This window comes from Tympanuchus pallidicinctus, unplaced genomic scaffold (genome assembly GCF_026119805.1).
Source record: "Tympanuchus pallidicinctus isolate F22 unplaced genomic scaffold, pur_lepc_1.0 scaffold7, whole genome shotgun sequence".
In the NCBI taxonomy this organism is placed as follows: domain Eukaryota; kingdom Metazoa; phylum Chordata; class Aves; order Galliformes; family Phasianidae; genus Tympanuchus; species Tympanuchus pallidicinctus.
The window spans coordinates 28,871,807-28,898,895 of record NW_026294791.1 but is presented as its reverse complement, the minus strand read 5'-3'; the positions used below and the strand labels follow the sequence as shown (position 1 = coordinate 28,898,895).

Below are 27,089 nucleotides of genomic sequence, written 5' to 3'. Positions count from 1 at the left end.
TACCTCTACAATACAGACCTCAGTGTATGCATGAACTGTGTATATTAATTGCTGTCATGCTTTTTAGGCAGACAGTGCAGTCTTGTTGGTATTTGTAGTGTTGCAAGTAGGCATCAATCAATGTCTGAGTTAACTGGGTGTAGAATGTTGGCATTACAGTGATTTATGGCAGCAAATCTATTGCAGGCATGTCTTTAAAAACAGGGCTGTAATGTTATATACCTGACACACACACACAAAGAGATGTTGATCTGAACTATAGGTATTACATTTGTACAAGTATACATATTCACTTCAGCTTCTTAACATGTTCCATGTTGCAGTGAAACCTAGAGTATCCAGGCCTGGAGACCAGCAAGGGCATGGGCCTATAGAGATCTCAGTAATTAGCGGAGAAGATGTCACACTTTCATGTGAAGTAAAGAGCTTGCCACCTCCCATAATTACCTGGGCTAAAGAGACACAGCTCATATCTCCATTCTCTCTAAGGTAACAACAGATTGTAATTGTTTGATGAAAACAAAAGAAAAACAAAGTTGTGCCTAAGATTTTAAGATTTTAATGATCAATTGGAAGATATGAAATTGTCCTTCAAGAGGACCATAGGTTTAAAAAACTTTCCAGACTGAATGCATATACTTCTCTGAAGGATGCAAAGTCTGCACATTGATGTACTGCAGTGTATGTTTGTACACAGTGACAGAACTTCAGTATTTGCTCTGAAATATGCAAGCTCGGGAGGTCAGGGCAAGAAAGGATCCCGTCGTATGTATACTGTAGTGGTGCCCAGAGATCCATGTAAACTGTGTCTAATTTAAAATCTTTATAAATACGCTTTACTTTTTTAAAGTACTTCATATTTATGCTCAGGAAAGCACTGTCTGTTATTCAGCTTGTCTAGAAACCCAGCAAAATAGAGATGACAATAAATGTTTGTGAATGCTTATAGGGGCTCAGTGTTTGCTATGCTTTGGATCCAGAACTCTTCTGATACTCTTGAAAATGGGACAGCATAGTAAAATGTTTGTAAAAAACACAGAATTGACAGTCTGAGAGACTGTGGAGGTGGGCTGCGAAGTTAGAGTTCTTTCATACTGTTTCAGTGTGATAGAAAAGAGAGGAGAAAGGGCAGTTGTCTGTGTGTGCTCAGTTGCAGTGCTGGGCAATGTTACAGGGTATGCTACTGCTTCCTGGTCTTCCAGCCACCTCAAAAGGAGCAAAGGCTGCAGCTACATTTGTAAATCAGGAAAGGATGATGCTGACAGGTGCATGCTGTAGCAGTTGCTGTAGCCATTGTCTAGCATGTCTCCGTGATCCAAGTTAAGCAGTTGTACAGACCTGAAAGTGCACCTGTTTCTTTTGTGCCCAAATCTTGGCCTCGGATCCATCTCTCCCACTGAGTCTGCAACAGACTTATCAGCTGGTAGGTGCTGGCTGAGTAGTCTGTAAGGAAAGGCTTATGTATAGAGGGTTAATTTGGAATTAGTACTTTGTGTGGAATTTTCTGCTTTGTACTGTGAACACATTGCATGCATTAATGAATTGCATTCTTGGTCCATTGCTTGTCCTCATTTTACCTCAAGAGACAGATAAATTAGGCTACTTGCTCACTGTGGAGCCATCCAAGCTTTCCAGAGTAGCAGTGATCCAACTCAGCGCATTCCATAAAATTGTTTACAGATGTCAGCAACAGTTAGAGTGAGTCCAAACAAAATCATTTGAGACCACCGAAAGAGATGTTAGAAATGGGACCAGTAAGCAAAAGAAGAATGAAAGCAGAAGTGAAGAAACCTCTCTCAGAAAGCATTTGTAATAAATGGGCAAAGTAATGGGAGATGAGTTATCCCAGCAACCATATATATTTTGGAGTTATTTAAAAAAACAAGCATTGGAAAGATAGGGGTGAAAGAGGAGTAATTGTGATGTCAGACGAATATCAATGGCCTGAAGGAAATGCACTTCACTTTCTTCCACTCATCCCTTCAGCCTGTTGTATTCTCCAGATTCACCAGTGCCAGAGAAAAGATAAGGAGTGATACCACCAATTCCCACCAACTTTTCCTTAACTCTGTATATAACTTTGAGATCTGTTTGCTTCTTGTCAACTTCTAGCTGTTTTTTTTCCTTTCCTCCTATTTTCTTTTTCCTTTTTAACTGCTACGGAAGAAGAGTTTGGCTTAGTTGGTCAAGACTGTATCCTTGTACACCTGCATCTTGAAGCCTTAGACCAGAGCTATAATGAAATTCAGTGTTACATCATTAATTATGTAGTCAGAAATAATGATAAATTCTCTAAGTTCCAGAACTAGTGGTTTTGAATCACAGTACTCTTCAGATCCTTCCTCACCTTCATTCTGAACCATCATGAAATATTTTAACCATATTGAAGTAGAATCACAAGCTGTTTAACACAAACTTTCTGATTCTGCTGACCTGGGATGAGCATAAATCTGTGATGGGAGGATCTACCATGATAGGAATCTTTATCAGATGATTTTTCCATTTCTAGAAATCAGGCAGGTTTCAGTGTCTCCTGTAAGTAGGTGGAACCAAGCATTACAATTTGGATCTTATATTTTAGGTACTAGCTCTACTATTCTCCATGTGGCTCAGTAAAGAGTTGGAAAAAATGAGTAAGTCATATTTAGTAATATGGCACAGCTCCGTGTGCCATGTAGAATGCTGGTAATTTAGTAGGTAGTGATCAGTAGTGTTTAAGTAGAGATTATTCACTCTTCTGTATATGTTTATATAGCATATCTGGTTCTTAATTTTGCAGACATACTTTCCTACCCTCAGGGTCAATGAAAATCAGTGAGACACAAGTTTCAGACAGTGGAATGTATTTCTGTGTAGCCACCAATATTGCTGGGAATGTGACTCAATCAGTGAAATTAAGCATACATGGTAAGTTTTAACTTAAAGGAAAATCATCAGCGTGTTTCAATATTGAATTTGGCATCCTAAAGATGCTAAATCCTTGTTTATATACATTAAATATAATTTTAATGTATAATTATATTTTTTCTTTCATACATTAAATGCTACTGACCTGTATTCTTTCCGCTCATATTATCTTCATATGCAAATTGTTTTTATTGATTATGTGGAAAAGAAATAATGTATGGATGTACACATTACCTAAATGTATATATTTGTACACATACAATGTACACCTTCCTTTTATGTCACTTAGATTCATGGAAGAACTACAGCTGTATAGTATATTTGGCTCTTAGGTTAGCCAGAAGAGTTTTAAGAGTTGAAAACTCTTGTTCTAATACTCTTAGATGTTCAGTGTGCAGCAAACTTCTCAGGATTAGGTTTGAAAACTATGGCTGAAAATAGCAAAGTTGTCTGAGGCATGTAGATGCTGAGTTCCCATCAGTCTTAATGGTTCCCTGTCGCTACAATCCCTGATAAGAATCCAGCTTTCCCATAGCTTCCACTAGGTATAACAGGCCGCTATCAGGTCTTCCTGGAGCCTTCTCTTTTCCAGGCTGAACATACCTGTTCTCAGCCTGAGCTGTTTTATTTCTCTATTCAAACCAGCACTCTGTCCTTGTGTCCACCTTCCTCTCCCTCAGTGAAGGTGACTAGCCTCTTGCTGAGAGACGTCCCCTCTCCTTCTTACCATAAATCATCAAATTCTTGCCCCCTTGCCTCTCTCCAACTCTTACTGTGATGGGGCTCCAATCACAGTCTCTTGACAACTTATGCAATGTCATGTATCATTAGCTCCACACTCTCCCTTTTGTTTCTCCTCATCTGTATCAGATAGAAGCACAGCTTGTGGCATGCATCTCTATTGCTGTTGCTGATGCACAGAGGAGAGTGAGAGCAGGAGCTGTGTCCTGGCACAGCCCGGATGGTGCTGATTGGTGTAAGTGTGGTGTGTATGTAGTTCTGCTCTGGCTCATGCAGAGTTTGAAAGTGCCTCACATGCCACAAGCATGCCAACATGGAACTCCTGCCTGGCAGCTCTGAACACTTCAACTTCATGAATGCAGTTATAATGACTATAGCAGATGACTGTGTAGTTTTTTGTAGAGAGTGCAGCTTTATTTGTCTGTGATTGTACATTAACAGAAGAAAAGGCACTTGTTACTGCTTGAGATATTTGTTAGACTTTATCGTCAGTGATCCTTAGAAAGAAAACCATTGTGGCAGAAGAGTTAAGTCAGATTTGAATTATTTTTTGGGATCAGCAAGATCTTTTCCAGTAATATTTTATCTTTTTCTCTGAACTTGTATTTGGAAGCATACAAAGATTAGGAATTAGGGGAAGGAAATTAAAATGTCAAAGGTGAAATGTAATTAACTTTTTCATAGAAGCTTTTGATTTTTTTGTTATGAAAAGCCAGTATGCTTAACTTTTGAAATGTGCATGGCATAATATTAATACTCACATGGAAGTAGTGCAATAGAATTTGAAATGTAGCTTCTCCAGACAAGTTAGTGGTAGGCTTTTATACATCCTATTTGTAAAGAACATGCAGTTCTGCATGTGAGAGAATTCTGTTTCATTGAGTAAGGAAGGATGTTTTCTAAAATAACAAAAAGAACTGCCTTCAAAAATGATCTTGTATATCACTGCCTTCACATTACTATTGACTTAACTTGTCTTCTTGCTTAGTTCCTCCTAAGATACATCGTGGTCATCAAATTGTGAAAGTCCAGGCTGGCCACAGGGTTGACATACCCTGCAGTGCCCAGGGGAGCCCTCCTCCAGCAATCACCTGGTTCAGGGGCACTAGTGCCGTGCCAGTAGACAGCAGGCAGCCCACTCACAGTCTGGATGGGGCTCTGAGCATCAGCAACATCCAGCTTTCCCATGCTGGGATCTACAGGTGCATCGCCACCAATGCGGCAGGCACTGACACCTCCGAGATAACAGTTCAAGTCCAAGGTATTGCTGTAGGACTGTAACCTTGCCTCCCGCTCTAAGTATAATTTTATGCAATGCAGTCAGGTTTATATTTTGGAGGTTGATGCCCCTTGCTGTTGAGAGTTACAGCATGTAAAGTCCATGTCTGTTTTAGATGTTATGGTCTGATGTTAATTAAGAAAAAATGGGAGCATGCAAACATTCTGTGGAGAGTTAGCAGAAATAAGAAGCTTGATTTTTTTTTCTTCTAAATCTTTTAAGATATTTTTCTATTGCTTTTGCTGGATGTAATTAAAACCAGATCCCATTGTGGGAAACCTCCTTTTCAAATATTCTCTGTGTGTTCGTTCACCTCTCATTTTCATAGACTGTTTCTGAACATTAGAGCCCGGTGGCACAGCTTCAAATGGAATTGGAATTTTGCTTAAGCTTCATTATTCAGTATATATGGTGATGAAGCAGCAGTGATTCATGTGCCAATTTAAACGTATAGTATAACTTCTCACATGATCAGCTGACATTTGGCAGTGCAGCATGACTGACTAAGTAGCAAGTATTTCTTTTTCATAATAGTCTAAAGGCAGTGTTCTGATGCCTTTGGATTAGAGATGCTGAGAGCTGTGAATAACAAAGAACTGCCATATTCTTTGTATGGTCTCAGTCCACACACAAGTTTCAAATGAGATGCAAGAACAAAGAATGGAAGGAGTACTAGGATATGGTATGAGAAAAAAAATACTAGTTTTTTTTTAGCTTTATCTTATTTTTTTCAGAATGTGCAATAACAATGTCTCTGCCTTCAGAACAAATATAGTGTCATTGGGTTTTTTTCCCAATTTCAGTCAAAAGTTTATTTGTATTGCTTTCTTCCTAAATATTCCTCTTGAAGTCAAGCCTGTGTTGTACACTTCATCATTGTAGGGGGTGTGAATGGTGATGGGGTGAATAAGAGAGATTTAAAAATTATGAATTGCCAGACTGCATTCTTATATTTGGAAGCAAGGGAAAAAAAAATTTTGAGCTGTCTAATTTTCTTTCAGAGCCTCCTACTATAGGTGATCTTGATCCTCCATACAATAATCCTCTTCAAGAAAGAGTGGCAAATCAACGTGTTGCATTCCCATGTCCAGTAAAAGGTATGTATCAGTATTACTTCTTTCAGTGACAAAAGTATATTTTTCTGTTGACTACTGATAATTGTACTTCTTATTAATGTAAAAATGTAAAATATGAACAGTGTTTTCCATATGTACTTTATGTGGAAAATTCAAACTAAATCACAGTTTAAACAAATAGATGAGGTACATTAAAAAGTCGTTATTAGCTGACAAGGATATTAAGAGATTTTTAGTGATAATCTTGTAACTGTAAATTTGAAGGCTTGGGACTCCCTCTGGATTGTTCTTGTCAGCAAGCAATGGTGATTATTCAAATCCTTCTTATTCTGGGCTATTTGAACTGATTCTTGAAGTTTTGCATTATTCTTGTTAGGTATTCCAAAGCCTGTCATCAAATGGCTACATAATGGAAGAGAATTGACAGGCAGAGAACCAGGAATTTCAGTTCTGGAGGATGGCATGCTGCTGATCATAGCTTCTGTTACACCATCTGATAATGGAGAATATATCTGTGTGGCAACCAATGAAGCTGGAAGTACAGAAAGAAAGTATAACCTGAAAGTTTATGGTAAATAATAAGCACAACTACTGGAGACGTATTTTGAAAGAGTTTATTCTGTTTCATTATTGGAAATTGCATGTCCCAAATCTTTCCATGGGCAGTTGAACCATGAAAACTAAACTGGGTTTCTATAATTCTGTTGCTCTTTATATATTTTTTATTATTTCTGTTCACTGTAATTTTATAAATAAACAGTCTTTGTTTAACTTGAAGAGCTAGGTTTATCACATTAGTAGAGAGTTCTAATAACTGTTGACAACTTTACCACAGGTAACAGGTGAAGACTTGTAGTGTAGATGTTAAAGTTTTGCATTTCAAATGGTAAGTATGAGAAAAGTTGTTTGTCAGAATGAGCATAAATAGAAGACACTCTTCCCTAATCCTAATTGCAAAATTGCATCTACAGATGACTGTGAGATATGTTTTAATATGGTACATTTTACTTCTTAGAAAGTACTTTTATTCCTATTCACTTCTCAGAGTTTTGATGCCCAAACAGGATTAGGTATTTACCCTTAGAAATGCAGGAGCTCCATCACATGCCAGCAAGGCTCATTGGCAGGATTTGAGTTTTTCTAATCCATCACACTGGACCTTTCTCTTTACTCTTATGGGTTTGCAAGTGACAGGCAGGTATTCTTGGGGATGATGAGAGCAGTGAAGAGAAAGGATTATTCTCTGGAATTTACTTCCTTTATATGCTAAGCAAATAACATGGCATTTTACAGATTAGTCTCTTAAAATGGTGATGGAGATTGTGTTTCAGTGGATTCCTTGAAATTCTGCTATAGAGCAAGAGAAGAGTCTTGTTCTTCGACAAGAGAAGAAAGAGCATTGCAAGATTGGTCCAGAGTCAAAGGGGAAATGGAAACATCCGGGATAAATGAAATGAAAAATGTCTGAAAAATGTAGATGATAGAGGTTCTTGACTTGGGGAAAAGATGAAGTGGGAAATTACTGAGTGAGAAGACTTAATATACATGTCTTTAAACTTTCTTGTAGTTCCTCCTGAAATTAGAGATCAAGAAAAGGTGGCAAATACATCTGTAGTTGTTTATCATCCTGTAAGTCTCTTCTGTGAAGTATTTGGAAATCCATTCCCAGTCATCTCCTGGTATAAAGAAGATATCCAGGTATGCACAATTAATTTAATTGCTCTAACTGTAGCCTTTTCAGTTCCAGAATATTTTGTGTTGATTTTTCTTTTGAGTGCTTGATATGAGATTTCATTAAAAGTAAATACATGTGTATATACCTTACATATATTTAAACTGTACCAAGAACACCCACAGAGAAATCCAGAGAAGTATGACTAATCCATTAATTTGTCTGTTCACAAGCAAACTTTTTCTAGATCTCCCTAGGAATTAGCCTTAGAAGTCTCACAGTAATGTGGATGCCAGAATACTTGCGGAGGGTAATGGTATTTTCTTCATTTTGTAGATGGAGAAATGAGAATTCTTGGAACTGATTTGAATTCCTAAGGATTATCTTTGGGTCCTATGCTTCTACTTCTAGCTGATAAGTGATAGTTTATATGAGATCTCTTTTTGCACCTTTATATCTAACTGCTATTAATGAACAAAGAGTTTATTTGGTTTTCTCACCCTGTACTGTATGTTGTACATACAGTATTGTCATATTGGATAGATTGCAGAAGTTGAGACATGCTGTAATTGAAAAGGGAAATGTATTATTTTTAAACAGAAACTACCACTTTCTTATAAAGATCCATCTGTAATATCTGGCTAATGTAATTTGGATTACATAAGGCTCATGTCTTGGTTCTTTTAAGGTTGTGGAAAGCAATACTCTCCAGATTTTGCACAACGGAAAGATACTGAAGCTCCTTAAAGCTACTGTTGATGATGCTGGGCAATACTCATGCAAAGCCATAAATGTAGCAGGAAGTTCTGAGAAGCTCTTTAACCTAGATATACTGGGTTAGTTCTATTTTTGTTTGTTTACTTGTTTGTTAAACAGCAATATGAAAAATAGTTGGTATTTAAGAAAAATTTCAACTTGTTCAATGGGTTATTACCCATTGAGAACCCATTACTCAATGAGTTCTTCCTCTGATTTCCCATTAAATATTGGCTGCTAAAGCACTCTTAATTATGAATTATGAATACTTAAAATTTGTCATTCTCATAGTGACACAGACAAAATGCAGTTTTTCATTGTGGATTTTGGTCTTTGATACTTTATTTTGTATTTTCAAGGTACAGTGCTCTAAGATAAAGGAGTTTACTGTTGGGCAGTTCAGCAACATGAGTGTGCTTGTCACAATACAAGTGATGTTGTGAATGAGCAGGAGTAGTCTTGCAGTGAAAACCTAAGTTGTTTCAAGGGAACAGTAGTATCCACTGCAGCATTTCTTCCAGTCTCCAAGTTTAGCTTCCCTGTTTAAATACCACCTCTTCCTGTAACATTTGTCTTTTTAAAGTTCCTCCAAGTATAGTAGGTGCTGATACCACCAGTGAAATTGCAGTCATTCTCAACCAGGAAATGAGTCTGGAATGCAGAGCCAAAGGCTTTCCTTTTCCTGGCATTCACTGGTTCAAAGACAGCAAGTAAGTATACTGTCATTTTTTCCACCTATGTCTAGGTTATTCCTCCCTTAGAACGTAGAGGACAAAGGTGCACAGTAGCAACAAGCTCTGCTTTTAATTATATAATGTCAAATTATTGTCACTGGATAAAATTTGTGGTAGCATGACATGGCAAGTCCTTTAATCAAAAGTCAGCATCCTGCTTCTTTTTGTAAACTGTCCCATTTCTGACACTGGCGCTTGCAGGGTATATTTACAATATTTGAAGCTAGGCAATATATGAGCCACGACAGATGCAATCCTTTCTTTGGGCTTTATCTCGAAATACAGGTTTTGTTGTAATATGGGTGTTTGGTTGGCATGATTTTTAAATTAGTATTAACCCTCTTTTCTAGGTGGTGAATTGCATTGTATAGTTCTGCATATATATATACATATATATATATAAATATGTATACGTATATATATAAATGTACACACACCCTAAAGGTTTAAGAACAGTTGTAGCCTGCATGTTGCAATTCTTCATCTCATCTTCCTGGAAAGCATGCAAAAAATATAATTCTTGGCAGCTTAAATATTAGCAATAAATAGTTTTAAACAGCATTGGTATTTAATGGTTTAGCTAGTGTCTATATTGAACTCACAGATGTTCCAATATGACACGAAGTTAATATGTTTATACTTTTGTCTAGTATATACAGATTTTTTGTTATCAGCAAAGGATTATCATGACCTAGTAATTAGAAAAGGGAACTGAGATCAGGAGTAGGACTCAGGCCCTGCTGCTGGCATTCTGGACGACCTGCGCAAAGTACCTTTGTGTTTGGTTTCTTCTGAAAACCAGGAATCAATATAGTTATAATAGTTTGTTGCTTTATTGTGATTCTTTGGATGGATGCTGTTTCTCTGGTTTAAACGATACTCTTTAATGCAATTGCTGCCATTAAATGAACCCTTGTTGTAATTGTCAGTTTAAATTAATGCCAAAAGGATGGGGTCAGAGTGCTGTGTGGTGAAATAATCTCTATTTCAGGCCCCTTTTCTTGGGTGATCCCAATTTTGAGCTTCTGGAAAAAGGTCAAGTTCTCCATATAAAGTCTGCTCGAAGGGTTGACAAAGGTCATTACCAGTGCAGTGCCACTAACACTGCTGGCAAACAAATTAAGGAGGTCAAGCTGATCATCCATGGTAAGTTTATACAGTGATGATCCAAGAAAATCCTTCGGTTTTGTGCACAGGATTTTTAAATGAGCCTGAGATGCTCAGGGAAACATAAATTACTTAGGAATAAATTAAATTGAATGCAAAAATACAAAGTAGAGTGTAAAAAGAATCAGGTACAAGTAGCATTCCAGAAGATCTTCAGGTAGAGTGGTACGTCGTCTCTCTCAAGTTGGTGTAGTCTGTGGTCATTTAAAAGGAGAGAAGAAGCACTAGCATGATATAACTATGTTAACATTCTCATTTTATGTAGTATAGAGTATAATTTTTGTGTTTTTACAAGCAGTTCAGTCTGAGCAAAATACCTGGGAAAAAAATCCATGCAATTAATTCCTGTGGTTAGTATTAGAGGAGATAAAAAAGAAGAGTTGGGAAAAAAAGGAAGGGAAAGATTCATGGAAACAGGAATGTGCTTTTGAAATAAGACTTTAAAAGAGACAAGAGAAGGAGTTTTTCATTTGAAAGAAAAAGAACATGTGACACCCCAACCAGTCCTGGTGCTAGCAGAAATGATGGGGGAAACATGCTGAAATCTATATATAGGATGAAACTGCTGGGCCCAGAGTGTGAATTTTGCATCCATGAGCACTAAAGCTAATGAGTCCTCATTTGCTATAGTTTCGATTCTGAAGGATTTGTGTCTTCTGTTCTGACCACAGTGAACTTGTGATACATTATTTTTCTCATTTGGGACATTTTCGAAGCATGGAGAAATGACATGCACAGAAATGTTCCTGTATACCAGTCACAGTGGAGTCTTCTGGGAACAAAGAAAATGGTGTGAGAACTCTCTGGTTATCAGGGTCATTGATGTCATAAGATAAGGGGAATAAAAAACACTCAGATCCGCCTAGATGAGTAGACCTTACTTCAGATTCTTCAGAGAAGAGAGGTGAATTAATCTTGGCCAGACAAACAGAAGCCTACAAAGTGAGGAGCCTAGATGCTGTTTCCCACTAGTTCGTACTTTGCTTTACCTCTTTAGTTCTAGTTTTATCTCTGTGGATGAAAGCATTTTTTATGAAGAAATGCATTTGTCTTTGAACGGAATATGTTTCAGCGTATGTTATAGATTTGCATATGTTTGCGCACAGAATAAGGAAAGTATTTCATCATGGTTTGATGACCAGCAAGATCCGTCTCATAAGTGTAGGTCTGACACATAGGTTCACTGACACATTTCTTTACATTTCTGTGCTGGCATTTTGAATGATCACTGTGGAAGTCAGCTAGAAAAAAACTGAGTACTGCTGCCTAGTGAATGAGGGAAATGACTGTGAGCCAAAAACTTCAAGCATAAAGCTGAGCTGTTAAGCTCATATTTAGTCTCAAAGTAAGTGACTTAATCTTTAGAAATTCTGAGTATCAAGCATTTCCCATTCCAGTCATAGAGGTTCTTGGATATCTTTAGTATTTTAAATAGCAGGTTGTTGTTCCTCACTGGGAGGATGCAGCTCCCAAGACATCCAAGGTTTGCCCTTTACTCAGAGAGAGGGAATAGTCAGCACTGTGCCTAAATGCTTTGCTGGAGGCATGGAGGAGCAGCTGACTTAACTTGGCCTATATTGGAGCCTTGAACATTAATTGTTCTAGTGAGGCAGCAGTGCTTTCCATTGTCCTTTGGTGTGTTGCTTGTTGATTAAGTAAGTATAAGGTGTTCTTTGACATTAGATTCCATTGGTGTTTGTGTTGTGCTCTTTTCATCCTTCCAGCTCAGGATGCTACAGAGAATTCTTCAGACATGGAAAAAAACATCTCAAAAGCATCAGGAAAGATTGGAAGTCTAATTTACCTAAAATCGTTTAATTTTAGAGCATTTTAATGTTAAAATAATTTAGAACTGCACAGGCTTGTATACTAAGGCTTTTATGCTGTTGTTTTTTCTTTTGAAATAGTTCCTCCTAGTATTAAAGGAGGCAATATTACCACAGAGATATCAGCACTTCTTAACAATCTTATAAATTTGGATTGTGAAACCAAGGGAATCCCTGTTCCTACCATTACCTGGTACAAAGAAGGACGCCCTATTATTTCCAGCCCTCAAGCTCTATATGTGGACAAAGGGCAGTTCCTGCAAATACCTCATGCCCAAGTGTCAGATTCTGCAAAGTACACTTGCCACGTGTCCAATGCTGCTGGAGCTGCTGAAAAAATATATGAGGTGGATGTCTATGGTAAGTGAAAATAATCAAACTTGATTATTTGCCATGTTACAGGATGTGCATACTGAAAGCCTTCTGCTCTCCTAGTGTGATCAACCTTTGCAAACCTGTCAAGGTTGAACAGCAATCAGTGATTACATTTAAAGGCTGGCCTGTGTCAGCATGACTGTGTAGAAGAAGCTTTACACCCTATGCATTAGGTAACTCCTAAAAACCTCTCAACTTCAGAGACATTGACACCTTGTTTTAGTGAAGTGTGACAGATATTTCTTCTCTAGGCATCCTTTCTCATATGTGCATGCTGAACAGTGTTTAGGTGAAATAACCACTGTGGTCAGGATCCCAAATGTACTTTTTTGAGACTTTCAAATTTGGTTTTTCCATCTTGAAACCTTGCATATCCTCTTTTGTACAAATGGTTTTTATTGAACTACAGGGCTTGGCTTGCCCTGGCAGTAAATTCTCACATGTGTGTATGTGACATAATGTTGTGTACCACAAAAGTGGGTGGAGAGGAACTAGCCCATTTGCTCTTAATACATTTTCTGGCTGCAGAATTAATCACTTGCAATACATTTTTTCCTTTCTACAGTTCCTCCAGTAATAGAGGGTGATGCCGAAACAGCACAGAGCAGGCAGGTGGTTGCTGGCAATTCACTGACTTTAGATTGTAAAGCTGCTGGCAACCCTTCTCCACTCCTTACCTGGTTAAAGGATGGTGTGCCTGTGAAAGCAAATGACAACCTCCGCATTGTGTCTGGTGGGAAGAAGCTGGAGATCCTCAGTGCTGTTGAGGCTGATCGGGGCCAGTATTTGTGTGTGGCCACAAGTATAGCTGGAGAACAAGAAATCAAGTATGGAGTTGAAATCCTAGGTATGTGAGCAAAACAACTACTGCTATATCAGATTTGCAATAAAGCGAATGCTTTTGTCTTTGTTGGTAGAATTATATAAAAGATCAGTTAGTCAAGCTGTTTATTTGTTAAAGCTGGGCACCGCGTTTTTCTTTCCAGAATTACAAAATAGCTTCAACCCATTACCATGATCTGAATTGCAGCAGTCCCCTCTGACTCTCTAGATAAATGGAGCCTTCAGAAAGGCTTGATTTTTTTCCTCTCAAAACACTATTAGGCTTTGCAGCACCTTCTGGAGGAATGCTGCCATGCTTTTGAATGCACATGTAGAGTGTCCATTCTCATGTCTGTCTTACTGATCTTTCTGGCCAGTAAAGGAGCCAGGAGAAGACATGTGGCAGTGCTTCCTCCCCTGCTCACTCACTCCTACAGAGAGTGTGGAGAGGGGCCTTTGCTTTCTCTGTTTGCTACAGAGGGTCTTGAAAGGTTCCCCACTCCAACACAGCCTTTCACAAGGGATCTCAGACTGAATCTGGGGAAGAAAAAAAAGGATAATTTTAAAAAGAGAGAGATAAGAAGCATTTGAACTCAGAAAACGTCATTGTCTACCTGTTTTGTTTCAAAAAGGAACAATGATTCCTAATGAATTCCAAATCTATCTGTGTCTCTTGGTGAGATGGATATAATTTTTTTTTTTTTTAACACTGCTACTTCTAATAGACTTTTGTTACATTACTGATGCTTAAATATTTTTGCTGATGGCTTCATCTCTCCTGCAGTCCCACCATTTGTGGAAGGTGGGGATGAGTTCTTGGACTACACTGTGGTTCTCCATAGCCCATTGGAGTTGGATTGTTCAGCAACAGGGACACCTTCACCAACAATCACGTAAGGGGATTGGTATGGCAATAAAACAAAAAATCTGCCATTTGATTGGAGGATCTTGAAAGTAGTCCATGTTAATTTAGTGATAGCTATTGTCTGGAGAACAGACTCTTGTCTCCAGTAAAGTGGCAGGTACCCACATGGCACAGTGTTATGATTTCACTGCAATTTGTTTTGTTCAGTAGATTGTGCCAGAAGATATGTGCCAGAAGAATTCTGGGAATTCGGATGGATAACAAGCGCTGACCAAATCCTTCTTCCCTTGCTAATGCAGCTCTGTATTTGTCATCTGCCATTATTGCCTTTGCTTTGGAGACTTCTGTCTGCCTCTTTTGATGATGTTTACTATTTACACTAGCTTTCACCTTTTCTGATGACTTCTTTAGTGCCTGTTCACATATGTTCCCTTCTCCCAGTGAACTATTATAGTCCATAGGCATTCAGAAGCAAAATGCTACCTGACATCTCCAGATCTCCATAGAGAAAACAGAGTTTCTGACATGTTCTGTGTAATATAAATGTGTGTGTATTAGGACTGTTGTTTATCTTACTCCAATAGAGATCTGAGATTATGCTTTCTTTTTGGTAGGTGGTTAAAAGATGGCCAGCCAATTGAAGAGGGAACCGGACGTAAGATCTTGTTAAATGGACAAAAATTTCTCATCTCTCAAGTTCAAGTATCAGATACAGGCCATTATAAATGCGTGGCTGTGAATATGGCAGGAGAACATGAAAGGGAATTTGTTGTTACTGTGCATGGTAAGTTACTCAAGGGGAAAAAGGGGACTGGCTTTATTGTGGATTGCTGGCAAGAAGATACTGAAATTTTAAGTAAATATTTTTAGCATTAGTGAATTGAAAAATAAGAGAGAAGAGTAGATGAAATAGAAGTAGAGCTATTCTTACTGGTGTCATAGTCCTTCTATATATGTAAATATATATGTTCAAATGATATTTCATTTTTGTTTCTTGCAGTTCCTCCAACTATTAAATCAGCTGCCACTTCTGAGAGAGCTGTTGTGCTATACAAAGCTGTGACACTTCAGTGCATAGCCAATGGCATTCCTAGCCCTTCCATAACTTGGCTGAAAGATGGTCAACCAGTAAACACAGCCAGGGGAAATACTAGAGTAAGCAATACTCTTCTGTGGAATCCAAAGTGTGAAACATAGTTACTATAAGTTAAATGTGTTAATGCATTTTTTTTTTTTCCTTTTGCTTCCCTCATGCTGTGATACAAAGATGTTAAAGATTTATCCTGGAAAACAATGGGCTTTTTACCTGAATAGATTGTACATCATATTGAGTAATAATGTTCAGCAGACTGAATCTCATTAGATACCTCCATACCAGAGGAGGTATGAGTCCGTGACTGTAGATTCAGCATCTGGCTCCTTTCATTTGTGTTATACCGTTCAAGGTATGGCCATTTGTCAGCTGGGAGGTAGTGTTGCCCACTTGTCATTGTGAGGCAGGATTAGTTGAGTTTTTCTATAAGCACTGCCAGTGAAGCAGCTGCCTGTACATTCCCTTCCATTGTGAGATTCTGACTTTCAGTGAACAGCCCTTCCCAGTGCTTGCATGCCCTATGGGATCAAGCATCTGTGGTGACTTTGATTCGAGATGGAGCAGTTTTTGACATCTTGCTAGAGCTTGCAGCCCTCCCTTCACCAGAGGGCTTGTCTGTCCCTCTGCCATCTAGGTCTCCTCACAGCTGTAAGGCTAGCAATCCAGATATCCTGGCAGTACTGATATCTTCGAACAACCATGACACCTGTTGCATGACTTTTGGCCCTGGATGAGAGGAAAGATGAGACCAGCTGTATTCATTGTACATTTCTAGTGTGCCTTTATGCTTAGCGACTCTATCTGGAATTGCTGTCTAATGTGGTTCCCCACTCTCTGTTTCGGTACAGCTGGAGTCTTCAGGCCATGTTCTGCAAGTTGTTGAGGCCATGCTCGAAGATGCTGGCAGATATACTTGTGTGGCAACAAATGCTGCAGGAGAAGTCCAACAGCATATTCAGCTTCATGTGCACGGTAATGATATTTCTGCCTCTAGTTAGAAGCTGAAAATAGTGATTTTAAGGCAGCTTTTTTTTATATCTGTGTCCCTTTCTCTTTTGAGCTTGTTGGCATTTTTTTTACCTCTGCACATCCATCTTTCAGTTTTCGTTCTTTGTCCCACTGCAGAAAGCAGTGCAGAAACACATCTGCCTTTCCCGGGATTTTGCCAGTGTAGTCTGACTCCACAGATGAAGTTCCTAGAGAAATTTCTCCGTTATCCAGTAGTTAGTGAAAGCTTTGGCAATTCATTGCCCTAAGTTTCTCAGAGAGCAAAATGCTTTGTGATTGGAATTTTTTCCAACTGAGCAGCTGAAATAATGAAAACCGATGCTTTTGCCTTTAAAAGAACCACCCAGCCTGGAGGATGCAGGAAGAATGCTAAATGAAACAGTGGTTGTGAATAATCCAATCCATCTTGAATGCAGAGCATCGGGGAACCCTGTGCCAGGTATTCACATGCATCTTTCAGGATTTGAAGAATGTCTGGTAATGGGCTGTGACTTTTCTACACCTTTTGAAAATAATGGATATTTATTAGCATGAAGTTAATTTTGTGGTATTTAAACTAGCTATAAACTATTAAACATTATTTATGATAGAGAGTGTCAGTATATTGAGTGATGTGAAATAAGAATTGGAAATTCAGTGATTTCTTCTGTTTCTAATTAAACAAATGAAAAACACATGGATAATCTATACCCCTATGCATACAGCAATGTCTTGTCCGTAGGCAATGATACTGTTAGAGTTTTATGAAATCAGCTGTAAACCAGCTTTAAACACATCTTTTCCCCATCAGGTCAATATTTTATGGGATAGGGCAGACTTGAACAATACCTTCAGTATTGAGTGTGCCCATCAAATGGGGACATATCTAGGACCTTGCCTAAAGTCTCTTGAAAACCATAGGATTCTCCCTATTTGATTCAGGCCGCTGGCATGTGTAAATGCAAATGTTTTCTCTGTGTGTACCGTGGCTTCTGTGGCTTTCCCGAATAACAGAGATTATACTAATGATTTTCTGGGTTCTCATGATATTCTAAAGTTTGAAAACCAAGCTGCTTGCATCTGTTTGTTCTCATCAAGCTAAAGAGTGAAGTGATACCAGTAAAGCGTTAATTTGCACCAGTGCTCTCTTGAAGAAGAGTACCATCTTTTGATAATCTTTTGGAGATGCAAAACTGTCCTCATTTTTGTTGATTTTTTTTTTGTTCTGTTAAAAAAAAAAAAAAAAAAAAAAAGAAGTCATTTTGTTTTGGAATAATATCAGTTTTCCAGTTTTCATTTCCCATTTTTCAGCCTTTGAGATGAAGTCTGCTTGCATTTTGTGTCTGAACTTCTCAGGTCTTTAAGTTTAACATAGCAATACTTCAGGGTAAAAGGTGAAAAATGATTTCTATTGTGTATTTGAGTATTTTTCAACCTTGGTATTAGATGACTAGACATCATCAAAACAGATACTTTATGTTACACTTTCTTAACTGCAGAACATTATTTCATAAGCACGTGGTGTGCATGTACAGTAGCTTCAAATTCGCTATTTAATCCTGTAGGCATAGTCACTATTTTGCACAGATGTTACTGATTTTCTCATTTCCTGGCTACATTCTACTGTTATTAATTCTAATGAATACATATTGTTTTTTAAATGTTGGTTTTATGTCTCTCACAATTCACAGGGAAAATCTGAAGTATATTTGGACCTGTTTATCAGGGTGAATACTTCTGGCAATTTTTCCATTTAATTTTACAGCTCTCACCTGGTACAAAGACAGTCGTCCACTCACCAGTGCTGCAAGTGTCACTTTTCTGAATAAGGGTCAGGTTCTGGAGATTGAGGGTGCTCAGATCTCTGACACTGGTGTTTACAAGTGTGTGGCTGTCAACACTGCAGGCACAGCCGAGTTGTCCTACAGTCTTCAGGTTCATGGTAAGTATTAAAAACTTGTGAGAAACTGCTACCTGCACATTTGCTCTTTTAAATCTGCTTAGAAGTCTTTCTGTCATTCGTCATCTTGGAAGAGATATTGTAGGGCTCAAGGGAGCACATTCACTTTTTGTAGTTGTTTGTTGTTTTTTTCCCTTAGTGATATTAGGATACATGTTTTTAGTATTAGGAAGATATCATAAGGGAATTTGATTTTTAGGGAGAATGAGCAGAGACACCAGATTTGTAGAAAAGATATTTATATTATCATTTAAACGATTCAGAAAGACTTGAAATAGCTCTGTTTCACTGTAGATGACTTCAAAGTCTGCAACAGATAAAGAAAGAACACAAGTCAAATGTTCTTCCATAATGCAAGAATCTTAAAGAAAAATGTACTGTATTTAAAGAGGTGAAGTTGAAGTGTAGGTGTTTGCAGAAATGAGACACCTGATCAAAAGCCAAATTGGAACTCTTCCACTCATTTCAAGTGGATTTTGGATCCTAATCCAAACTCCTGTATCTGATGCATGCATATGCATGTAACTGGTTTTCAGAGGGAGTTTTCAATGCAGAACTGCAGCCCAAATGTGGCACAGTGTTCCTGACTGATATGCATGCTTAGTCAGTAGTTCCTATTAATGTTAATTAACAAATGTGGAGTTGGGCCATACATTTCTGTTAGATTAATGACTATCATGGGAGAAAATGAGGGCTCAAGGCATGGTCAAGGGTAATTAACCTCACCCAGTGATGAATTCACAGGAAATATTTAGAGCCAACGTATGTTCCTGTCTCCCTTTTAAACATAGCTCTACAAAATGTACTAGGCCTTACACTGAAAGTAATTGTTTTTATATATCCCATTAAGATTATTTTTTTCATCAGACAGGCAGATATTGTACATACTGAACTGGTAAGTGTATGTTCTGCAAGTTTATTCAGTTTATCATGTAAACATCTCTAATTAATCTCCACCACTGTTAATGCCTTTCATAAGGTCTAAATGGAATGTTATAAAAGTCTGAGGGAATATTTTCAGGTATGATGTTCTGGTTGTGGGTGTCACAGCTGTTCTCTGGGCTGAGACTCAATCCTACTTACCTTGCTCACAGTAGTTTCATTGAAGTTATCAGACTGCTTATGTAAGTAAGAGAAGCATTTGGCACAGAGCAAACAAATGGCAGTAGTGTTAGCATTAGAAATCTTCTAAGTATAGTGCCTTGCAGGAAGAGAAGCAAAAAAACTAAGCATCCCATTTAATTTCACTGTGATATATCCGAACTCTTACATAGCTGCTCCAGCTTTATTTTCTTTTTTCAGTCCCACCATCAATCTCTGACAGCAGTGACATGGTGACAGCAGTGGTCAATAATCTGGTGCGACTGGAGTGTGAAGCCAGAGGCATCCCTGCACCCATCCTGACATGGCTAAAAGATGGCAGTCCTGTTTCCAGCTTTAGCAATGGTCTTCAGGTATTGGGTTCATATCCTGCCATCTGTGTAATTTCCTGCTTTCGCATGAGCCTTTAAAGCCTGTGCAATTTAATGATACAGAAAAAATTGGAGGTTTTGGTGTAAGAGTATAAGGCTTTTTGCTCCGGGATATTGTTGCAAGCTTACAGTAATTATTGTGCAAAATGTGCTCATTATAGGTATATTGAAATAAGTTGGTCTTTTCAACTGATGTCATACTGAGTAAAAGTTTCCATAAGCAAGTTTCTCACTGACTGGCAAGAAGACTAAACTTCTCTACACTGAAGAGATTCTTGGAGTTTAAGATTGCATAATATCTCATTACAAAAAATAACAGCTTGGGGAAAAACAAGTCCCTGCTGTAAGGAGAAGGTTATGAATCAAAATAATACGACATTGTTGCTTATGATGTGACAGATGAGAGGTGAAATTTATGTAAGTATGTGGATTACTTTGGGCGCAGACAGAAAATGTGACAATGTTTGAAACTAGTGAGAGGGGAATGTCCTTATCTATCAGAGACTTCTAAGTTCCAGAATTTCCTATGATTTGTGTAAAGCCAGACTTTCGCTTTTTCAAGTCTTGATGAAGAACAATGGAGTGCAGGAAAGAGTGTAGGTAAAATATAGATGGTGGAAATCAGTGGCAAAACAAGCATTTTGTTTTGGAAGAAAATCTAATCATTCTCATGTTTCTGCTTTACATCAAAGCATGTGTACTGAATATGTTGTGTTTCTTTTGCAGGTTCTGTCTGGGGGCCGAGTCCTGGTGTTGACTAGTGCTCAGTTAAGTGACACGGGAAAATATACCTGTGTTGCAGTGAGTGCTGCAGGAGAGAGCCAAAGAGATACAGATCTCAGAGTTTATGGTGAGATTTTCTAACAGATTTTCTGACAATGAATGAGGAAAACTGTTCATGGGGCTTTAGTGGTCCGGATGTTTAGTAGCATTGAAGCAAAGCTGTTCCAAGCCATAATGAAAGCCAAAGAGATCAGGATGTGTGTTTGTGTGTACATGTATGTAAGTAAAAAACTAAGATAATAATATATATATGCACACAGACGTATTGAAGTACATATGCTCTGTTTATCGTTGAAGAAATGTAGCTGCAACAACGAATTTGTAAGTTGTGTACGCAAAGGCTCGTTCATAAATGGTAGGAGAAAATATGTATTTGTCTTTGCGTGAGTTACACATTGATCCCTTTTACAAAAGCTGTTATGGGGGTGAGAGCTCAGTGGTCTTTAATGAACATTAATGAGTTAATGTGAATTTGCCACATCTCTCTGAAACCTTTCCATTTTCAAGCCCTTGCTTGGAAGTCACCATTTGCCAAAATTGCGGTGTCTTTTTTAGTGCTAATTGTGACACTATACTGAGCCCAGTGAGACAACTTTGTCTCTTCTGAGAAGCAGGATATCACTTTAGCTATTGTATATTGTTTTGCCAGTTTTTGGAATTGTGTCAAGCAGTTAATTCTATATTCTTTTTAACATGTAAATTTATCTGTCTTCCTTATTTTTTGTAGCTTGTTTGGCTTCCTCCTGATTTCTAGCAGCTTGTATAAGATGGTTTTTTATATTTTGTTCTTACAGATCACTAGTGATGTACAGATACCAAAGAGCATAAATATGCTGTCAGGAGGAAAGCCGTGGAGTTTAGCTGTAGCAAGTTTAAAGTTTCCCTGGACAGTTGAATGTTCTGTACACCAGTGAAATGAGGGTGAACAGTGATCTACTATTTTAGAAATCTTACAGTACTTCATGTGGAGAGAAGGTTTTGGAATCGAAGAACCCTTGATGTTTTGTTTTTGCTTTCAGATTAGTTGGGAGAAAAATGTTTTTGCTCTACCAATCTCTAAGTGTATGACAACTGTAAGCAGAACTCTGGAAATGTTACAAGTTAGAAGATTGCATGTTTTCTTAGGCTAATAGAGGCAGTTGTTTAGGTTATTTGCTTTCATGTTTGGCTTTCAGATTAATCTTGTAAAGGCACTGTGGTTAGGATACTCACTTGTGACTTGAGTCGTGGCTACTTTTTGCATCTGCAAGAGGCAGTTGAGAAAGTTGGGATTCTGGCACAGCAAACTCAGGTTTAAATTGGGATATAACATTTTGTATCTACAACAAGGAATATCAAGGTACCTTTTGGAGTTTGAGGACAACTGTAATTGTACAAATAAGTGCAAAAATAGTATGGATCTACTTACTGTTCCTTTGGTTTGGGAATTTCTGTCCCTTTTAGCTAGAAGAAATGAAAAGAAACAGTTAAAAGTTGTGTATGTAATGTTACTGTTGTAATTTTACTGTTATTGAGCTTCTGCAGGGCAATCTTGAGTGAAGTTGTTACAGAAAGTAATTTCTCTGTTAGGACTTACCCTGGTATGAATAGTCTAAGAAGTCCCAGGAGGAAAATAATTTGGAATGCAGTTGGATCTGAGGTGGTTGGAAATATAAAATGCACTAAGCTAGTCTAAGAGTTGAAACAACCTGGCTTAAAATATATTTACCATGAGCATATATTTACCATGAGCATGTAGTTACCATGAGCATAATTAGATTAATTTTAAATCTTATTTCTTCAGAAACAAATGATCTAGTGTCTGTCTTTCCACGTTTCATGAACTCAGTTTTCTTTTACATGCATTTCAGTTCATTTAGCTGGGGGAAAATGTAGTTGGTGGAAAAGTTTTGGAAATAGATTTACCTTCTGCAGTAGTGGATCAGATTCCAGTGTTCAGTTCCATAATACTCATAAAGAATCTGGGCTTTTGTGAGTTCTACAAAGAAAGATAAACAGGTTTGTTTTCAGTTACTTTATATCTTATCCACAGAGATCAGAATTTTCCCTAAATTATTTCCAAACTGTGAAATCAGCTACTTTGATGAATACTTCCTGTGCAAGAAAAACAAAGCTTTACTGTTAGTGTTATTTTTCAGGACATCTTGAGAACTGTATTGATGGTCTGCTGAGTACAACTTTGGGATTTTCTGTAATCTCCTTTGTGATAATTAATTCAATATCTTTTTGTTCCAAGTGAAGCCAAGAGTATTTCTCATGAATTGTCCTACTGCTTCCTTTCTTACTCATATGTTTTGGGCAACCAGACATGCATTTTCTGAACTAATAGACTTCTAAGCTAGAAAAAGAGGGAAATGCAGCAATAAAAGCTTTTCTATTTGGCCTTGGTCAACATTTTATTGAGTGAACAGTCTTGGTACTCAAAAAGTATTAAAAAGCTCACTGAATATATGTTACAAGATGAAGTAATTTCTTGCTACAAGAGTTTTGATTTTGCATGTATTTAATTGCAGACCTAAAGTTGCCTTGATGTTAAGTTTGCAGTGAGTATGCCTTCTGGTTTTAAATTGAAAGAAACGAAGGTGAATCCCTATCAAATGCTTTAAGGATTTAAGAACATTAGGAGTACTAACAAGAGTTGCCCTCTGGATCATGCTTGAGCACCCCAGTAAAAGTATTTTTGCTCTCTAGTTTGCTGTTGTTGACTAAATGAGATAAACTAAGTTTATGATGAGGGTTCCCGAGTTCTGTTTCAAAAGGGAATTTCCAGTAGAGAACTGATGGTAAGCTGCAGCGGTGCAGTGTGATGGCATGCTACACAAATCTCACTATTTTCCAAGGCTGTTTGTGTCTTGGCTGAAATAACTTCAAAACTCATGAAGTGTCACTGTTTTATTAACAACTCAAAGCTGCTTCGGCAGTCTGAAAATCTCATCTGACTGTGATCCAGCCTGCTCTTACTAAAAGACACTGAGCTCAGCTGTGAATAACGATATAAAGTCATGGACAACAAGAAGTTCTCAGTCATTAATCTTTTAATGTCATCTTCTCAGTGTAATGTTTCCTCCTTAATTTGGGGAGTTCTTTTCAACGTCAGCTGCGAACACTTTCCCAATAAAAAATTGCTCACTTGCTGATTTTCAAAGTTTAGTACTCAATTGTTTCTCAATTGCTTTGTTTTCAGAAAAACGGCTGAAGTTAAAAATAGGGAAAAAGTATGCATTGATTTTATTATTTTTTTTGAATACCAATCAAGAACAGCTAATAGGCTGCAATTTAAATGTGCCCAGAAGCATTTTTGTCTTCTACATAGACTTTTTCTCCTCCAAAACCTGATTTTTCTCTCCTGCAATTTGGAAATGTGTGATAATGAGGCTCTTGCTGCAGCTGTTGTGCAAACTTAAATAGAATGCTCAGTGCCAACAATGGCAGTAATTAGCTAGAAACACCACAGAATGGACAATAATGTGATGGCAAATCACGTCTTACTGTGATTCATTCATTAACCTATTTACTTGGCTGGAACCATCTAAATTCTCGTTCTATCTTTTATATTTGGCAATGTCTGGACAAAATTCTTCTTAAAGTCAGAGTTCTTAAAGCCAAGTATACATGCTGGCACTGTCTGAAACAGTTTATGACATTTTAGGCCAAGCTTGATTGTCTTGTGAATCTTTACACTCATTAACTCTTCTGTCCTTTTATCAGGGACATATATTTCTCCAATCTTTAGTAATAGTGAATTTCCCTTCTAAATGTATTTTGAGTATTTTTCTCCTAGCCCTGGCTTATCTATGCAACTTCTCTGTGACTGATCTTCTACTACTATTTATGTTGTGTAGAGAATATTCTGTAGACAACACAATTTCTGGTGCTTATTGAGATCTAAAGGAGACATAAATTGGATGTCAAAAAGGTAGTAACTGCCATATTATTTTTGTTAAACAAAGACTTGTTAACTCTACAGTATGTCTTGCTATGGGAAGTCTGCAATACCCAAAGGCCTCTTTTTCTGATATATTGCTGTAGTTCCACCAAACATCATGGGAGAGGAACAAAATGTCTCTGTGCTCATCAGCCAGGCAATGGAGCTGCTCTGTCAGAGCAATGCTGTTCCCCTGCCTATGCTTACGTGGCTCAAAGATGGGCGACCCTTGCTGAAGAAACCAGGTCTTAGCATTTCTGAAGATGGAAGTGTGCTGAAGGTAAGCTGGGTCAGGATGCATCAGGAACTTCCTTGGGAGTGTACCCATCAGGAGGGTGCTGGGTGTGCCTTGGAACCTGAATAGCATTGCATGAAGACTGTGAGACAACAGGCATTTAAATGTTTACTTACAGATTTTGCAGGAGTTGTACTGTTACTAATATTAGGGAGACAGGTATAAGCATAAAAATTAAAACCTGAGCAGCTTCACCCTGTAACCTTCCTATATAACAGTGTAAGAAAAAATCCAGGTTTTCCTTTTCTTCCTAGATTGAAGAAGCTCAAGTACAGGACACTGGCCGTTACACTTGCGAAGCAACAAATGTTGCTGGGAAAACTAAAAAGAACTATAACGTCAATATCTGGGGTAAGGTTTGTTAAGCTTATTTCAGGAATGGGAATGGAGTTCAGAGTGAAGTTATGATGTGAGACACTGAAATCCTCTGTGGTTCAAAAACTCATAAATCCTGAGGTTCAAGCAGGGTGACTTTTTCTTATATTCTTGAGTTCAACAATTTCAAGAAGGTGTACATGTTCTCCAAATTTCTTTGATTTGGTTCTAAATTAATACCAGATACTTTGTAGGCTTTTTTCAGTTTGGGTTTCCATGCATGATAGTAGTTCAGAGCTCTAACTAACTGGCTTTGTGTCTGGCTCCTATTTATGCACTCTAATGTCATTTAGAGTAACTTTCTTAAAGTTTTTTGTTTAAATTTTAAAATACTGAAATACTGAAGCATGGAAATTCAGGTTAAAAAAAAACCAACCTGTTTTTCCTAGCTTTGTGTGCTCTACAAAGTTACCGGCACTAAATTGTAGTAATAGCATTAGTAAAATGTTTCTATGGTTAGATGATACATGTGGCGCAGTGTTTCTTTGAGACGTTGATTTTTGGATAGCTTTTCCTGCCATATTGCTTTCTCCCTATATACCAATTGAAATGCTTTGAATTCACAAAACTACAATTAGATAAAAGGGTTAATGATTAAACAATAATGTTTATTACAGAATAATGTTATTATGTATTTAAAAGAAACATTGATGTTTAAATTTGGGAATGGATATTTCCATATCATATGAGACCATGAGCTATTCCCACGTTAAGCACACACAAAAAAAATACAATTGCAGAATTGTAGGGGTTAAAAGGGACCTCTAGAGATCGAGTCCAACCCCGGCAAAAGCAGTTTCCATGCTGTAGGTTGCACAGTTAGGCGCCCAGACAGTTCTTGAATATCTCCATAGAAAAAGACTTCACACCTTCACTGGGCAGTGCTCTGTCACTCTGACAGTGAAGAAATTCTTCATTGCATTACTATGGAATCCCTGTGTTCCAGTTTCTGCTCGTTGTCAGTTGTTCTACTGTTGCTTTCCACTGAAAAGAGTCTGCTCCCATTGACTTGACTCTTGCACTTTAGATGTTTATAAACACTGATGAGAACCCCTCTCAGCCTTTTCTTCTCCAGACTGAAGAGTCCCAGGTCTCTCAGCCTTTTCTCATGAAGGAGATGCATCAGATTCCTAATCATCTTTGTGGCCCTCCACTGGACTCATTGGTGATCCCTATCTTTCTTGAGCTGGGGAGCCCAGAACTGAACACAGTAGTCTAAATGTAGTCTCACCAGAGGAGAGCAGAGGGGGAGGATCACCTCTCTCAACCTGCTAGCCACACTTTTCTTAATGCACTGTAGCACTGGCCTACTTGGCCACCAGAGCACACTGCTGGTTCCTGGCCAACCTGTTGTCCAGCAGGACTCCCAGGTCCTTCTCTTCAGAGCTCCTCTCCAGTGGGACAGCCCCCAGCCTGTACTGATACATGCTGTTATTACTCTCCGGGTGCAGGACCCTGCACTTGCACTTGCTGAACCTTATCAGGTTACTTTCTGCCCAGCTTTCCTGCCTGACCAGGTCTTGTTGAATGCAGCATATATGTCCCTTCACCATGCATGTCATCATCATCTGTGATCTCTTCCTTTCCCAGATTTCTAGGATTTGCACTGTTGCAAAAGACCTTTGATGCAGGAGGAATAAGGATTGTTCTTTTGTTCAGTGAGACCATTTCAGGAGAGTTTGGAGAGAAGGGATAACTACTTGCTTGTTAACAGCTTTGATGGACTAAGCTTAATAGAAAGCAAAAGTTGCCCGTGAAAGTTGTCTGTGGGTAACTGTTTAGAATTGTAGTCTTTGTTTACACTCAGAGACTGAAAGTCTTGCCTGCCATATTTTTCAGTTTTAGATCAAGGAAATGTGTCCATCTGAGGACTGGTGAGATCCTGAGGTCTAACTCTGGTTTCAGAAACTAGAAGAATCAGCCCACATGTTAAATTTCAGTACATAAAAGGGATAGTAACGAAAGAAGGGAACAGAATC

At 38.1% G+C, this 27,089-nt stretch overlaps 1 protein-coding gene across 1 annotated transcript in view; it reads left to right on the top strand.

Moving 5' to 3' along the window:
• HMCN1 (hemicentin 1) overlaps positions 1-27,089 on the top strand; it is a 179,625-nt gene that overhangs the window by 81,803 nt on the left and 70,733 nt on the right. The window contains exons 22-42 of the mRNA XM_052666768.1: positions 324-489; positions 2,780-2,907; positions 4,637-4,909; positions 5,929-6,024; positions 6,380-6,574; positions 7,571-7,701; positions 8,364-8,511; positions 9,015-9,141; positions 10,157-10,311; positions 12,240-12,518; positions 13,099-13,380; positions 14,140-14,248; positions 14,835-15,004; positions 15,221-15,375; positions 16,162-16,285; positions 16,659-16,760; positions 18,066-18,242; positions 19,563-19,714; positions 20,459-20,582; positions 24,545-24,720; positions 24,990-25,086. Of these exons, the coding sequence (XP_052522728.1) occupies positions 324-489; positions 2,780-2,907; positions 4,637-4,909; positions 5,929-6,024; positions 6,380-6,574; positions 7,571-7,701; positions 8,364-8,511; positions 9,015-9,141; positions 10,157-10,311; positions 12,240-12,518; positions 13,099-13,380; positions 14,140-14,248; positions 14,835-15,004; positions 15,221-15,375; positions 16,162-16,285; positions 16,659-16,760; positions 18,066-18,242; positions 19,563-19,714; positions 20,459-20,582; positions 24,545-24,720; positions 24,990-25,086 (3,366 nt within the window). The remainder of the gene's footprint in view (positions 1-323; positions 490-2,779; positions 2,908-4,636; positions 4,910-5,928; positions 6,025-6,379; positions 6,575-7,570; positions 7,702-8,363; positions 8,512-9,014; positions 9,142-10,156; positions 10,312-12,239; positions 12,519-13,098; positions 13,381-14,139; positions 14,249-14,834; positions 15,005-15,220; positions 15,376-16,161; positions 16,286-16,658; positions 16,761-18,065; positions 18,243-19,562; positions 19,715-20,458; positions 20,583-24,544; positions 24,721-24,989; positions 25,087-27,089) is intronic.